Source organism: Nicotiana tomentosiformis, chromosome 2 (assembly GCF_000390325.3).
Source record: "Nicotiana tomentosiformis chromosome 2, ASM39032v3, whole genome shotgun sequence".
Taxonomy (NCBI): Eukaryota; Viridiplantae; Streptophyta; class Magnoliopsida; order Solanales; family Solanaceae; genus Nicotiana; species Nicotiana tomentosiformis.
Window position 1 is genome coordinate 44202869 of NC_090813.1, and position 16929 is coordinate 44219797.

Below are 16929 nucleotides of genomic sequence, written 5' to 3' on the forward strand. Positions count from 1 at the left end.
TGGCGGTATTATCACACCTCCTTTTTTCCTGGGGATAGGGAGTTTTTCTAATTTAAGTGACATTATTAGAAATGGGATTATTTATTTATTCAGAGTCGCCACTTGGAATAATTTATGGTGTCCCAAGTCACCGATTTATTTTAGAATCCCAAATCAAGGAAAATTGACTTTTATTTATGGCCTGTGAACATAGAAGACCAGGTAAGGAATTCTATTAATTCGAGAGAAGGTGTGAGGCACTCCCGAGTTCCGTGGTTTTAGCACGGTCGCTAAACTATTAATAATTGGCCTAGTTATCTGATTTAATACATGTTTTAAACCTATGTGTATTTTTATTCCTTTTACCGCTTTTATTACATTACTGTATTTTAAACTTTTATGGAATTAATATGAGACGAGTTACGTTGTTGTACACTCGTTGTTTATACACATCGCAAATCGCGTCACGTGAAACGCACCCACAATCTACAACATGTTTAATTTTATTTATTATTGTTTGAAGTTGTGGTCGAGTCACGTGAAACACACACTCGAATTGGGGATTACGTATCGTGACCATGCCACGGGAACCGTACCCACAGTCACGATGATTTATTATTAATCGCGCCTAAAGCAAGCTACGATGTTCGAATATTATTCAATTACTAATTTTGAGATTATCGTAAGATCATGAGGTATGTAATTATTTGTGGAAGAATTGGATTTATTATTTATAGAAAAATGGGCTAGTTTAGAGAAAGATGAGCCAGGTATGTTATTTATTGCTTTGGGCCTGATGGGACTAAATCTTTTGGCCCAAAATCTTTTCTTCTCCAACAGCCCAAAAACCAATTTTCTTAGAATCAAATCGTGGCCCAAGCAAATTATCCAACCCAATATCCCATATTCCTTATATTTCTTAAACAAAACTAATGACACCACAATCTCATGAATAAAATTAGTAAACAAGCCAAATTACAATGATTCAATAGACCCTTTATCCGGTTAAATCAACTCAAAACAAAATTTTGCAACTCTAAAATTAACATCATGGTCCAATAAACATATAAACAAGGAAACAATCAAATTCAAATGATCCAAATATCAATAGAGTGAACTACTACTTCATGCTACCTAATAATTACACCAATAGACAAGAAGGTAAATGGACAATTATAATCAGTGAAGAAAGGGAAATAACGGACCTTTGATATAAATTAACAGAGTTGAAATTACAAGAGCGCTAAACAATTCGACGAGTGTTGTCTGGAGCTTTCACCGGCCGCGAAACCTCGAACAAAAAATTGCGACTTGCAACCCCGATCGACCTTACAAAATCGGTGATTTAGTGCCTTATTTTTGTTGGGTTTAAAGCTATTTTTTTGGGGAGGGGGTGATTTTGCTGGAATTTTTAAAAGAAAGACGAAGAAAGAATGACACGAGTAGAAATTTCCTTATCCTAGAAGAAGAAAATAAATTTCTCTCATTTCTTTCCTCCCTGTTTTTTTTTTCTCCTTCTCTTCTATTTATAGAAACTTTTTCGAAATTTTCAATTTTTTTTTTTTAATTTTTAATTAAAAGAATTTCTACTTCGCATTTTTCTTTTTTTTTAAAAAAATAATTCCCCACTTTTCTTTACTTTTATTTTTTAATTTATCACTTTGTTTTACTTTTAATATATTTAAAGTCCCACTTTTTTTACTTTTCTTTTTTTATTTCCCACTTTTTTACTTTTTTTTTTATTTTCCACTTATTTTACTTTTTTTTTTTATTTCCAGTTACTTTTACTTTTATTAAAAAAAAAATTAGATACCTTTACTTTTATTTTTTAATTCTAATTTTATTTTACTTTTTATTTTTTTAAATTTTCACATTCTTTTACTTTTATTTTTTTAACTTTTCATTTTCTTTTACCTTTTTATTAAACAATTTGCACCTACTTTTACTTTTACTTTTTAATTTTATATTTCTACTTTTACTATTTTTTAATTCCAATCCGAAATTTACAAAAATAATAATAATAATAATAATAATAATAATAATAATAATAAATAATTTATTTATTTTCAGTTTTTAATTCATTTTATTTAAAAATAAAGATTAAAAAATAAAAATAATACTAATAGTAATAATTGATCTTTTAAATTATTATTATTTTTTACCCTATATAAAAAATGTAACAAAGCTAATATATATATATATATATATATATTAAATTTCTGAAAATATTTATATATATTAAATTTCGAAAATATTTACATAGTAGAAGGTGATAGAAATTCAAATATAGTAAAAAATTAGGTGTTCACAGCTGTCCCTCTTTGCTTGGAAACATGAAGAGTTTTTAGGCAAAGACTAGGTGAGCCATGTGACTAATTTTTTATCAAACCATTATTCAAAAGGAAAAAGAAATAAAAGATAGGGTGCAACCGAGTCCTGATTTTGAACAGCCTATATATCCCAGGTTATAAGGGAATCAGGTCGCGTGTAATTCAAGAAGAATGGTGGAATGATGAGTTGAGGAGTCGGGTGAGGTTCCGTCGAGGCTCCGGTCCGCTGTCCTGCTATTATATCAAAATAAAAAAGAAACTAAACAAGCATATGGGTTATGAGTTACAAGATTCCTATCTATGAGTCTTCTGAAACTTGATCTTGAGTCTTGACTGGTTCTTCATGCAGACTCTGATCTAAACCTTGATGCTCACTAGTTGTGGGTTCCAGTTCATTGTTCTATAGCTTCTTCTAATCAAACCGGGACTCCAATGCTCGTGGCTTCAGTCATGTCTTGAGCATTCCACATCTTTTCAATTGTTGTTGCATTTTGGATTCACTTTTTTTTTCTTTTATTCTGAATTGAGACTTCTTCTTTTGGTCATCTCGAACCATGTGCCTCGAGGTAAAACCTACTCAGACACCAAAACAAACAAACAAACGAAATTTTCTGCCCCATTTTGCACTGGAAAAATTTCGTGAGTTATTGTAACAAAATTCTAATCTACTTCTTTATTGGAAGCAATAAAAGGTCGGGAGTGGTGTACCCCGAAAAAGTCCCTTTTTTTGGATGGTGTTCCTTTATTATCAAAAGTATGTCTCAACTAAGGATTGGTGTACCTTATGTTGGGAAAATGTAGCCAGGGAGTGAGATACCTTATATTAGCAAATATATGAGGGAGTGGTGTACCCTGCATTTAAGATCAAATCAACTAGGGAGTGGAGACCCTATGTTGAAAAGGAGACTAGGGAGTGGAGATGTTATGTCTAAAATAAAAATCAACTAGGGAGTGGAGACCCTATGTTGGAAAGGAGACTAGGGAGTGGATACCCTATATCTAAAATAACATCAACTAGGGAGTGGAGACCCTATTTTGGAAAAGAGACTAGGGAGTGGAGACCCTATGTCTAAAACAACATCAACTAGGGGGTGGAGACGCTATGTTGGAAAAGAGACTAGGGAGTGGAGACCCTATATCTAAAATAACATCAACTAGGGAGTGGAGACCCTATGTTGGAAAAGAGACTAGGGAGTGGAGACCCTATGTCCAAAATAACATTAACTAGGGAGTGGAGACCTTATGTTGGAAAAGAGACTAGGGAGTGAAGACCCTATGTCCAAAAATCACCAACTAGGGAGTGAAGACCCTATGTTGGAAAAGCGACTAGGGAGTGGAGACCCTATGTCTAAAAATCATCAACTAGCGAGTGGAGACCCTATGTTGGAAAAACGACTAGGGAGTGGAGACCCTATGTCTAAATATATCAACTAGGGAGTGGAGACCCTATGTTGGAAAAGCGACTAGAAAGTGCAGACACTATGTATAAAATAATCATCAACTAGGGAGTGAAGACCCTATGTTGGAAAATCAGACTAGGGAGTGGAGACCCTATACTACCGTGATTTTGAACTTTTTTTCTTTTTTTTTTCATCATCATTTTTTTTATTTCAGAGAATGAGTAAATGCGGGAAAAAGGTTTTGGAGGAGACTTCCTTTTTGGAGTAGTTGCTGCAAAACTGTTTCTAGCCTTTGCGCAATTTCGTTTTGGTTGCACCTGCTTCTTGCAAGGTTGCTTTTGGATTGCACCTGTTTCCTGTTTTTTTTCAAACAAAGAACAATTTGTCAGTTTGAAACGGTAGTTGGTTTTGTGGCCTTGATTGTTTCAGTCACTTGGTCTCGGCCCTTTCAGCTACAACTGGTTGTTTTCTGAATATCGATTGCACTTCTAACCTTGGAGAACCTCTGGCTTTTCCGGACTTTGCCATGATGGTTAGTCACGTAGGACTTAACCTTTTCAACTTTTATTTTGCCCTTGTGGGCATTTGACTTTGAATTTCTTCTTTCAACAGTTTTTGATTTCGAAACATTGGCCAACATGGCCAGTTGGAGTTGACTTGATGCCCCTGCCGAGATTGGGTGCCTTTTCTTTTGCATACTGGCTTGTATCAAGTGAGAACCCTATAAATCAGTCCTGCCTTCCCTTCTTTGTCTTAATTTTGGAACAGAGTTAAACCGAAAAGGATTCAAAGAAAAGCAAATAATGGAATGGACAAATGAATTTAGACAAGAGGTATCCCTTTCGGGGAAAAGAAAGAAGGACTTAACTGGAGTGTATACGAACTTCAATGAACATGACATGCCTCTTGGACTAGATGCTTGATCTGTGTAAACTTTCCGATTCTTAGAAATTCATCACAACTCCTGCCTTGAGACTGAGAAACTTTGCCCAGGACTGTGTCAATGCTAGTGACTGTGAGAATCCTCTTTTCGATCAGTGGCGCCCTTTGAAGGTTTTCACCATCTGGCCTCTCTCATTTCTCTTCTCACCATCGCCTTATAGTTCTCTTTGCGAGTTTTCACTAACAAGACTCTCATTTTTGAATTTCTCTGCTTACCATAGCCTTACGGTGCCCGTGAGGATTTTCACCGATAAGACTCTCTCATTTTATTTCTCTCATTTTGTTGTATCATATCCGGGTAACTGTATCCTCCCATTTTGAATCTCTTTGCCGATTGATCGGAAGGACTTGAAAAGAATTTGGGTAAAAATGATTTGGATTGAATTATAACTTTGGAACCTTTCAGACAAAACCATCGCCAAACCATTATAACATCTGCCCCAGTTTCACTTTAGGGGGAATTTGGGTTTTTATTTTGGTGTGACTGAATCCCAGAGAGAGGCTGCCTACGTATCCTTTCGGAATCAAGTCAAACGTAGTTCAAGGAACTTTGTTTTTTTTTTGATTTTTTTAATCTTTTTCTTTTTTCTCCTTTTCCGTAGTAACTTCTAGGTTCCAAAGAGGGTGATCAAAAAAAAAAAAAAAGGAACTGGCTCAAAGGGTTTGCAAGGGTTGGCAGTGTTTGGTAGCGAGAATGAAAGCCTTCGTCATCCCAATAGGAGAGTATTAAAGTTGCGAAAAGGGTCAAAGATAATACCTCTTGACCACATCTGCATTGACAGCCGTTTCGGGGTTATTTCCTTCAATGTCTCCCAAGTACAACGCTCCTTTCAGCAACAGTTTTCTTATAATGTACGGACCTTTCCAATTTGGAGCAAATTTTCCTTTTGATTCCTCATGATGCAGGAGAATACGTCTCAGAACGAGTTGCCCCACTTCGAATTTCCTGGGCCGCACTTTCTTGTTGTAGGCACGGGCCATTCTTTGTTGGTACAACTGCCCGTGACAAACTGCGGTCATTCGCTTTTCATCAATCATAGTTAATTTTTCCAACCGGGACTTGACCCATTCATCATCCTCGATCTCGGCTTCAACAATGATTCGAAGAGAGGGAATTTCAACTTCTGCAGGTATTACGGCTTCGGTGCCATAAACCAATAAGTAAGGCATAGTCCCAACTGATGTGCGCACGATTGTGCGATATCCCAATAATGTGAAAGGCACCTTTTCATGCCACTGTCTAGAACTTTGAATCATTTTCCTGAGGATCTTCTTGATATTCTTGTTTGCAGCTTCAACAACGCCATTCGCTTTGGGCCGATAAGGGGTAGAATTACAATGCATAATCTTACATTGTTCGCATACCTCCCTCATAAAGTGGTTGTTCAGATTTGCAGCATTGTCTGTAATGATGGTTTTAGGAATACCAAAATGACAAATAATGTTGGAATGCATGAAGTCCACCACCGCTTTCTTGGTGACGGATTTGAAAGTGATTGCTTCAACCCACTTTGTGAAATAATCAATGGCAACCAAGATGAATCTGTGCCCATTTGAAACTTTTGGCTCAATTGGCCCAATGACATCCATACCCCAAGCAACGAACGGCCAAAGTGCTGACATAGAATGTAACTTTGAAGGCGGTGCATGAATCAAGTCACCGTGTATCTGACACTGATGACACTTCCGGACAAAACTGAAGCAATCTTTTTCCATGGTCATCCAGTAATAACCTGCCCGAAGGATTTTCTTTGCAAGGACATATCCGTTCATGTGAGGTCAACCAAGAAAGAGGTCATGAGTCTGCTAGGGAGATTGAATTACATCAACAGGTTCATTGCTCAGCTTACTACCACGTGTGAGCCCATATTTAAGTTGATAAAGAAAGATGCAGTGATCAAATGGACAGATGAATGTCAAGAGGCTTTTGATAAGATCAAAGAATATCTGTCAAATCCGCCAGTGTTAGTTCCACCCGAGCCAGAAAGACCTTTGTTCATGTATCTGACAGTCTTGGAAAATTTCTTTGGTTGTGTCCTGGGGCAACATGATGTGTCCTGGAAGAGAGAGAAGGCCATATACTACTTGAGCAAGAAGTTTACTAGTTATGAAGCCAAGTATACTTTGTTGGAAAGAACTTGTTGCGCCCTAACTTGGGTCGCCCAGAAGCTCAAACATTATCTTTTGGCTTACACCACATATCTCATAACTAGAATGGATCCTCTAAAGTACATATTCCAGAAACCAATGCCCCGCGAGAACGTTAGCAAAATGGCAAATCTTGTTCACTGAGTTCGACATTGTCTACGTCACCCGTACATCGATGAAAGCTCAAGCCTTGGCAGATCAACTAGCTGAGAACCCGGTTGATGATGAATACCAACCCCTAAGTACTTACTTTCTGGACGAGGAAGTAAATTTAGTTGAAGTAATTTCAGAAGACACCAATTCTTGGAAAATGTTCTTTGATGGAGCTGTAAATGCAAAAGGTGTCGGGATTGGGGCAATTTTGGTTTCGCCCACCGGTCAGCACTATCCGGCCACAGCCCGTCTTCGGTTCTTCTATACCAACAACACCGCTGAGTATGAAGCCTACATTATGGGCATGAATATGGCAGTTGATATGGATGTGGAAGAATTATTAATTATGGGAGATTCAAATTTGATCATTCGGCAAGCCCAAGGTGAACGGGAAACTCGAGATATCAAGCTTATCCCATAGAGGCAATAGTGGAAGATCTTAGCAAATGATTCAAGTCCGTTGAGTTCAGGTATATTCCTCGATTCTACAACGAGTTAGCTGATGCATTAGCTACTTTAGCCTCAATGCTGTCGTATCTGGGCAATGTCCATATTGACCCGCTGGAAATCCAAATTCGAGAAAGGCATGGTTATTGTAATATAATTGAAATAGAACCAGATGTTCAGCCATGGTATCATGATATCAAAAGGTTTTTGAAAATAAAGAAATATCCCGAGCAGGCTAGTGGAGACCAAAAGAGAACCATTAGAAGGCTTATCAGCGGTTTCTTCTTGAGGGAGAAATCTTGTACAAAAAAACTCCAGATCTGAATCTTTTGAGGTATGTAGATGCCCTAGAAGCTGAAAAGATCATGAACGAAGTGCATTTGGGAGTGGCAAATCCCAAATAGACTTTATCTTTGTCGGATCTAACTCAATACCCCTCCGGCTGACTATAAACCCCAGAAGTTTCCTAGATGGAACTCTGAATGCACATTTAGCTGGATTCAATTTTAAGTCATACATGTGCAGACGCTCAAGGAACTTTCTCAGATCTCGTACATGGCCTTCTTGTGTTCTGGATTTAATGATCGCATCATCCACATAGACCTCAATTTCCCGGTGCATCATGTCATGGAAGATGGCAGTTATGGCTCTCATGTAGGTTGCCCCAACATTTTTCAAACTAAATAGCATGACTCTGTAACAATAAGTTCCCCACGGCGTGGTGAAAGCCGTATTTTCTGCGTCGTCCTCATCCATCAGAACCTGGTGGTACTCAGTATAAAATTCACGAAAGACTGTATCTCATGTTTGGCACAGTTGTCAACAAGAATATGAATGTTTGGCAGTGGAAAGTTGTCCTTGGGACTTGCTTTGTTCAAATCCCGATAATCAACACACATTCGGGTTTTCCCATCTATCTTCGGAACTGGGACCACATTAGCCAACCACGTGGTGTATCGGACCACCCGAATCACACCAACTTTTAATTGTTTGGTGACTTCTTCTTTGATTTTATCATTGATTTCCGTTTTAAACTTTCTTTGCTTTTGTTGTATGGGTGGGTAACCGGGATATGTTGGCAATTTATGTACTACCAAATCAATGCTCAAACCTGGCATATCATCATAGGACCATGCAAACACATCCTTGAATTCAAAAAAAGTTGGATCAATGCATCCCCAGTTCTTTCATTAGCGTGAATGCTTATTATGGTTTCTCGGACCTCTTCTGGACTGCCCAAATTAACTGGCTCGGTTTCATTTAAGTTTGGCTTAGGCTTATTCTCAAATTGTTCCAATTCTCGATTTATTTTCCTAAAAGCCTCGTCTTCTGGATCTTGATTCATTATTTCATAGTTAGATAACGTTTTAGGATCTAGGCATGAAGTCCGCAAGCATGTCATGTTATTTAAGTCCGCATTATTACAACGGAAAAGGAAAAGATAAGAAAAATAGCAAAATTAGAATAAAAGAAAAAGGAAACATCCATTGATGATGAAATATTGATTTCATTGAATTGAATTGAAGATAAGAGGGTTTACATCGAAATCAAAAGACAATACAATAAAAACATTCGAGTTACACCCTGAAATAACTCGTAATGTAGAAAAAATGGCAAGACTAGACTACCAGGATTCCCTCCTGATAGGGAATGGGGTAGATTTCCAATTCTGAATCTTGGCATTTGGCCCCATGTATAACACCTCAGCAGGGCTCGTTCCTTTCCCCGGCTGGACCATGTGGGACTCGTACAATATTTGTTTCATGGCTTCACAAATATCATCAATCTCTTCGGCCGTGAATACCTCTTCTTCCTCTTCTTCTTCTACATATTTGGGATCAATAAATGACTTGGCGAGATGCGGAACGGGCTGAGGCAGGACCCACCCATTTTTCTTGCGCTCATCAGCCCATTTTCTATCGGCTTCTGTAGCTCGAAAACCTATGCTGAAGAACTTCTCATTGGCGGTTGAAGTAACGGGCTCTATGATGCTTTGTAGAGATACCCCAAGCCCCTTTTCTGGCTTGTACCCATATTTAATCATTTCAGTGGCGACCATGACAGAGGCATTAGATAAGCAAGGTTGAGGGAACGGGGCCCCTTCTTCCCATTGGTAGGCGACCACAATTTCGAAGGCTTGGTAGATAATGTGCTCACTTTCTTCTCTAGCTTCGAGACATGGGACTGAATGGTCCCTGTAAATGGACTGTTCTTCCTCCCCGTGGACAACAATTTCTTGGTTTTCATGTTCAAATTTGACCATTTAATAAAGAGTGGAGGGCACAACTCCTGCAGCATGAATCCATGGTCTTCCTAGGAGAAAATTATATGAAGTGTCCATGTCCAGAACCTGAATAGTTACTTCGAAATCCACAGGGCCAATGGTCAAAATCAAATCAATTTCCCCTATCGTGTCTTGCTTGACACCATCAAAAGCGCGCACACAGACATTGTTTGGTCGAATTCTTTCTGTTCTAATTTTCATCCTCTGGAGCGTTGAGAGAGGGCAAATGTCGATCACAGACCCGCCATCTAGCATGACTCTCTTCATATAATAACCTTCGCATTTGACAGTCAAGTGAAGGGCTTTGTTGTGGGCAGCTCCCTCTTGGGGCAAATCATCACGACTGAAGGAAATCCTATTAACTTCAAAGAATCGTTCAACCATTCTTTCCAGTTGTTCAACTGAAGTTTCAACCGGGACATATGCCGCGTTCAATGTTTTCAGGAGTACCTTCTTATGTTCATTTGAGCTAATAAAAAGAGATAAAAGTAAAACCTGGGAAGGAGTCTTCCTGAGCTGGTCAATTATTGCATATTCCGAAGTTTTCATTTTTCGAAAAAACTCTTCTGCTTCCTCAGCGCTCACAGGCTTCTTGGGCGGAAACCATTTATCCTTGGTCAGTTTTAACTTCTTTTGCTCTTCTGGGTTATGGTACTTCCTAGGTTGGTTCATTTCGTTCACCTCTCCCATAATCTCTTTCCCCTTGTAAGTAACCACTGTTTTGCTATAATTCCAGGGGACTATCGTGGGGTCTCCTATAGGGCTCTGTGGTGTGCGGCTGATAACCACGGGCTCAGTCAGCCTTGGTGAAATTACCGGCCCCCATGCCACATAAGTCCCTTTTGGCACATACAACTTTGGCATATTTAGCGCGACTTTCCTCTGCTTAAATCTTTTAGGAGTGTTCAATATGAGTTGTTCTTTCCTTGAGGCCCTAGGAACATAGAGAATTGCATCCTTAGCAGGTCCTGCCCCAGTATTTGTTTCCACAGGTTTTTCTGCAACTTGAGGAGTTGGAGTGATTTTTTTCTCATTTCTGGCTTGTTTCGCCGCCGCTTTAGGTCTTGCCTCTGAATCGGCAATGGCGATGATAGCTTTCAAAGATGGATAAAAATCTTTATCATCACAAATCATTCCAATGACCGGCCCATTGTTGTGAGCCGGTAATGGATTGTTAGTCACATTGGGGACTTCCTCGTCCCTCAGCACCACTCTTTTTTGTTCTATCAAATTCTCAACGGCCCTCTTGAGAGTCCAACAATCCTTTGTATCATAACCCTCTGCCCCCGAATGATAGGCACACCTGGTACCGAGCCGGTATGATGGAGATTTCGGATTTTGCCGGTTTGGTGGCACAAGTTGCAATAGACCCATCTGGACTAATTTTGGAAACAGGCTAGAGTAGGACTCACTAATAGGGGTGAAGTCGTTTCTCCTAGGATGCTCACAGGGGCGTGTATTATGTTGGTAATTATTTTGTGGGGGGCGAGGGTTATATAGAGCTTGGTAAGTATGGTTATTTCTGGGAGGTGGAGCTCGGTTTTTGTTATAGTGTTGTTGTGGTCGTGTATAAGGTTGGGCATTCATCACCGCATAGGGAGGCGGTGCCACGGCATAAGCTGCATCTTGATAGGGGTAGTAGTGTTTTGGGGTTCTGGAAGGCAGGTAAGAATGATCGCGGGATCAACGGGGGCCTCTCAAACCTGAAGCCATCATAACTCCTTCTTACCTCTTCTTTCGATTTGCTAAACCTTCCGAGCCGTTTTGGATGGCTTGGAAGGTGGCTCTCAAAGCAGATTGACTTATGATTCGGCCAGTTTTCAGGCCATTTTCTACCATTTCTCTAATTTTTATGGCCTCTGCAAAAGGTTTGCCCATGGCAGACATCATGTTCTGAAAGTAATCGGCCTCTTGGTCCTGCAAGAAAACATTGACCATTTATGTCTCATCCATAAGCGGTTTCACTCTGGCTGCTTGCTCACGCCACTTGATAGCATATTCACGGAAGCTTTCCGCGGTTTTCTTCTTGAAATTGGTCAGAGAATTCCTATCTGGAGCTATATCAACATTGTATTGAATTTGCCTGACGAAATCTCGGGCTAAGTCATCCCATATATGCCAATGGGAGATGTCCAGGTCTATGTACCATTCTGACGCAATTCCCGTCAAGCTCTCCCCGAAATAGGCCATCAAAAGTTCTTCTTTTCCACCTGCCCCTCTCAGCTGATTGCAATATCTTTTCAAATGAGCGATCGGGTCTCCGTGCCCTTCGTACTTTTCGAATTTTGGAATTTTAAAACCAACGGGCAAATGAACATGAGGAAACATGCACAGATCGGAGTAGGAGACATTGGGGATGAATGGGTTGGTTATGGGGATGGGGACATTGGATGTTCTACTTGTCCTGGGAAGCAGTTCAGGAAATCCGGGGATTATACTGGGCGGTTCTTTGCCACTAGACCAAGCGTCCCACATTTCTAACATGCCGACGCGCATCCTCTTATTTTCTTCAGCGACTGCGGACTCTGACTGTGGAATAGCCGATACTGGACTATCCTCAGGCTCAATAATTGGTAGATGAATTTCGGAGGCCATAGGAACACTGCCTTTAGATCTCGTGAAGTAAGGATGGGAAGCCAGATTACCACAAAACCAACCACCTAAACATGACCTTTGATATTTGCACACGCAACAACCTGGTTAGTTTGAGATATTTAACAGATAAGGAATCGCATACTGGGGATGCAATGCACTTAAATAGTTAAAAGTTTCTAAATATCTTTGCAACGACTGTATGTTTCATCCCGGCTTTACTATCTCTTTTCTCAATTTCGAATCCTCATTTCTTTTTCCTTCCCTTTTTGTTGTTTTCGCTCTTTTATTTTTCACTCTTTTTTCTTTCTTGTTCACTCAATTTTCCTTCTTTTTCTCTCTTTTTCTTTATTTTTCACTCAGATTGTCTATTGCTACGATCAAATCCGATGGGGATTGCCTACGTATCATGACGCCGCATGAATCAGATCATTACGTAGTTCAGGAAATAAATGCAGAATAAAAGAAAAGAAAATTTTTGGTTTTTTTTTTCAATATTTCATTAAATAAAATCTTTTTGGGTTTTTCTATTACAAAGACTTTGGAAATACTAACAATTAAACATACATACTTAAAACAGAAAAAACAGACTCGAAAAGGTAAAATACAGACTCAAAGCCAAATATAATAATAATAATAAATCAGGAATACATAAGAGCCTACAATACTACTCTGGGGGTCCGCGGTACATCAGTCGGTCTCGACGCGGGCCTGCGTGCAATCTCTTCTTGAAGGTACTCTAAATCATCCATCACCTGACTGACAAAAGTCATCACAGAAGCAAAGAACATGGACCTGGTCATATCTTCGCATTCATGGCATTTCATTGCGACGTAATCAATAATTTCTTTAATCCTCATTCTAATGAAGCCCTTTTCTTGGAGCAGGCATCCAATTTGCTGAGACCGGGCCTCCAACACCTGCATGGCCGTATGGTTTTGTCTTGCAATTGCTGTATGTCTTCTTCTAATCAGGAAATCAATGTATAGCAATGCTCTCTTTCAGCTTTGAAATCCTTTGTCTGTTGGACCATTTTATTTTCGAGATTAGTCGGCTTTTACCATAAGACCGCGACCCCTCTATCATACTTTTGCTTTAAATGCTGAACACACCTTGCCCGTTCTTCTGCATTATTCGCCAATTTTGCCCGAGCTTTTGCCAATTCATCCCCGGCCTTTTTCAAATCAAACCCATAATCATGAACTTTCCGCCTCAGATTGCTTATGATTCTTTTATCTTTTTCGCTTCTTACCGGGTTTTCAGCGACTATTTTCATTTTCTGAATCTGAGCTTGGAGGGCTTCATTTTCTCGGCCAACCTTTTCTTTTTTCCTTCATCCTTGGCAGCCTGCAAACTACTGTTAAATTTGAGGTTTTTGATTTGATCCTCTAGCTTGCTTATGGTGGTCTGGTATTCCTTCTCTTTAGCTAACCAAACCCACTATTCTCGCGCTCCATCGGTGAATTGTTGGACATGGGGTCTTTTGGCGGGCTGTTCTGTCTCTTGATCGACTCGAACTCTCTTTCCATACCAGGCTGTGTATTTAGATTCTACTTCACCCGAGGAAAAATCTCGTACTTGAGTCTGTGGCTCCAGAAACCGAAATTGGTGCCAAATCTGGCGAACCTTTTCTTCTGGGAATGCGGCTTTTGGGTATAGTTCAATAACTTGTGGACTCAAATTTTCATCATAAGGGACTGTTTTGTATCTTTCCAATTGTTGTAGGACCCGATGCAGAGCATATGGCTGAATACTCCGAAGTCCCATCAATAAAAGAACGCACGCTCCGACGGACATGTAAATAACCTCGTTGACCGAGAGCCAACTGAAAGTCCACTCAATTCGGTTTGCGGTCAAATAACCCAAATACGCAAACCAAGCCTCAGTACCCTCTGGTAACTCATGACTGTTTACCCGGTTTCTGTATTCTTCAATGCAATCGAGTCCGGTCAGACCGTAGTTTATGTACCTCGGGCGATGGCAAAGATGTTCCACCAGCCACATTGGCAAAAGCAAGTTGCAACCCTCAAAGAACTTTGTCCCAGCTCGACAGGCGGTTAGAGCTCGATAGATTTCTGCGAGAATCATCAGGTATAAGAGTGCCGTTGGCCTTTTTGACCATAAAGTCGGCCATTCCTGCAAGTACCAACTCTATATGTCCGTCACTCCTTGGGCATATCAGAGTGCCTAAAAATACAACTACGAAGGCTAAACCTCTGCGTGCTTCCCATTTGTTTTTATTTCCCTGATGACTCAAACCAGTGTTTGGAGCCTCAAATCCTCGGGGATCCCCATACCGGTTGTATAAGAAATGGAATGTGTAAAATCCTTTGGCCAAATTTCCATCTTTAACCTGCCGGCTAATACTCAGAAGGTCAAAAAACTTATGAGGGGTTACAGGTCTTGGTGCTACTAGATATCGGTGCCTGAGATTCTCGTCAAGACCAACATAACCTACCATCTCCTCTAGCAAAGGGGTCAACTCAAAATCAGAGAAGTGGAAAACATTGTGCGTCGGGTCCCAAAACGGTATCAAAGTTTCAATTATATCAACCCTTGGTTTAATTTTCAGAAGCCCGGTGAGCCCACCTAAAGTCTTTGTCACATAACGCTTGCTGACCTCCCCTAGGTCATTCCACCACATGTGGAGTCCTAGTGGAATCTCATCTACGACCCGAAAAGGTACATTCTCAACAGTGCTCATTCTGCACACAAATTGAGGACAAAGATCAAAACCCACATATTTTTCAAAAACACAAAGTGGTTAATTTTAAAAATCCAAATCAGTAAATTTCGTACCAAATTGTTTTTATTTTGTTGCAAATACGGCCCTTCAGCACTTGAGGAAAGTTTTTAGGGTTGTGTCTGCCAACTGAGGTTGATTATAGGAGAAAAGACTGACTTAGGTTTACATGGTGGCTATTCTTGTGAAAATAGCCTTCCGGTGCTCCAAGAGAATATTTTAAGGCTATTTTGACAAGAACGGCCTCGGGTGATGATCATGTTTCAAAAGGTTCTTATTTTGGTCGGTTTTGAAAAAATATGGACGGGCCTAATAGGGGTTGCCTGCGTATCTCACATTCGGTGAGAATCAGACCCGCATAGTTCGGTAGGTTTTGGCGCAATAGGAAAATATGACTTATTTTGAGAATGACTTTTTTTTTTTTTTCAAAAATTCGGCAGAATTTCAGTACTTTTCAAATACTTGGATTTTCAAAATCGGGTAAAATGTATTTTCTCTCTTACCTCACTCTTTGTTATTTTTTTGTTCCTTTTCCCTATTCTAGAAGCCAGTCAACATGCAAGCCGAAACAAACATATGAACAAGTAGCACGTAAAATATATCAGGATGGTCTTTTATATTGGGTACACCTGTCCTAGACGGACCCAATCCGTGTGTTGAGTCCCCAAAGTCAAATGCACGTGATACAAATAAATGTACCTACTAGGGATCCGGCATGTGGTTATGTCATTCTAAGTTTAAATCCTGGGTATATTGTTCTAGACCTGGCTTATCCGAGCGGACAACTCGAGCCGAAGTGGGACAGCGTACCAGGAATACAGAAGCTTCACCGGCTTTACAACTTGTCGGATCCTCGTTCTAAAATTAGGGGTATGACTCTAACAGAAAAGAAGCCACGCGAAGCGCACTCTTCCCAGAAGATTTAGAAGACTCAAAGAGAAGAGGGTTTCGTAACAGTTTATATACAGTTCAAGCAATATAAAAGCGGTAAAAAGTGGCATTTAGAACATTAGGTTCAAACACGTAAAAATCAGATAATAAATAAAAGTCAAGTATAATAACTTTTCTAAGCTCGAATTCTGAGCCCTGAACCAGAGATTCTGGGTTCTTATCCCTAGTAGAGTCGTTAGAGCTGTCACGCCTCCTTTTTTTCGGGGGATAGGGAGTTTTTCCACTTAAAATAATTTATGGTGTCCCAAGTCACCAATTTATTTTAGAATCCCAAATCAAGGAAAATTGACTCTTATTTATGGTCTGCGAACACAGAAGACCGGGTAAGGAATTTTATTAATCCGAGAGAAGGTGTGAGACACTTTCGAGTTCCGTGGTTTTAGCACGGTCGCTCAACTATTAATAATTGGCCTAGTTATCTGATTTAATACATGTTTTAAACCTATGTGCATTTTTATTCCTTTTCCTGCTTTTATTACATTACTGCATTTTAAACTTTTATGGAATTAATATGAGACGAGTTACGTTGTCGTACACTCGTTGTTTATACACATCGCAAATCGCGTCACGTGAAACGCACCCGCAATCTACAACATGTTTAATTTTATTTTTTATTGTTTGAAGTTGTGGTCGAGTCACGTGAAACGCACAATCGAATTGGTGATTACGTATCGTGACCATGCTACGGGAACCGTACCCACAGTCAAGATGATTTATTATTAATCGCGTCTAAAGCAAGCTACGATGTTCGAATATTATTCAATTACGAATTTTGAGATTATTGTAAGGTCATGAGGTATGTAATTATTTGTGAAAGAATTGACTTTATTATTTATAGAAAAATGGGCTAGTTTAGAGAAAGATGAGCCAGCTATGTTATTTATTACTTTGGGCCTGATGAGACTAAATCTTTTGGCCCAAAATCTTTTCTTCTCCAACAGCCCAAAACCAATTTCCTTA

At 39.6% G+C, this 16929-nt stretch overlaps 2 protein-coding genes across 2 annotated transcripts; one reads left to right on the plus strand and one right to left on the minus strand.

Moving 5' to 3' along the window:
• Positions 1-6974: 6974 nt before the first annotated feature.
• Positions 6975-7723, plus strand: LOC117274431 (uncharacterized). The gene is made up of 2 exons (XM_033653716.1): positions 6975-7324; positions 7423-7723. Exons 1-2 carry the CDS (start codon positions 6975-6977, stop codon positions 7721-7723), a joined length of 651 nt encoding a protein of 216 aa, XP_033509607.1.
• A 1939-nt stretch (positions 7724-9662) lies between these two features.
• Positions 9663-11057, minus strand: LOC104087359 (uncharacterized). The gene has a single exon (XM_009591794.1). It carries the CDS (start codon positions 11055-11057, stop codon positions 9663-9665), a length of 1395 nt encoding a protein of 464 aa, XP_009590089.1.
• Between the last annotated feature and the right edge of the window lie 5872 nt (positions 11058-16929).

Bases quoted from the DNA above. Each gene is read 5' to 3' on its own strand.
- LOC117274431 (XM_033653716.1), top strand. From the start codon at position 6,975: ATGAAAGCTCAAGCCTTGGCAGATCAACTAGCTGAGAACCCGGTTGAT. The intron at 7,325-7,422 runs GCAAGCCCAAGG...CGTTGAGTTCAG, and splicing joins GATTCAAATTTGATCATTCG to GTATATTCCTCGATTCTACA.
- LOC104087359 (XM_009591794.1), bottom strand. From the start codon at position 11,057: ATGGGTCTATTGCAACTTGTGCCACCAAACCGGCAAAATCCGAAATCT.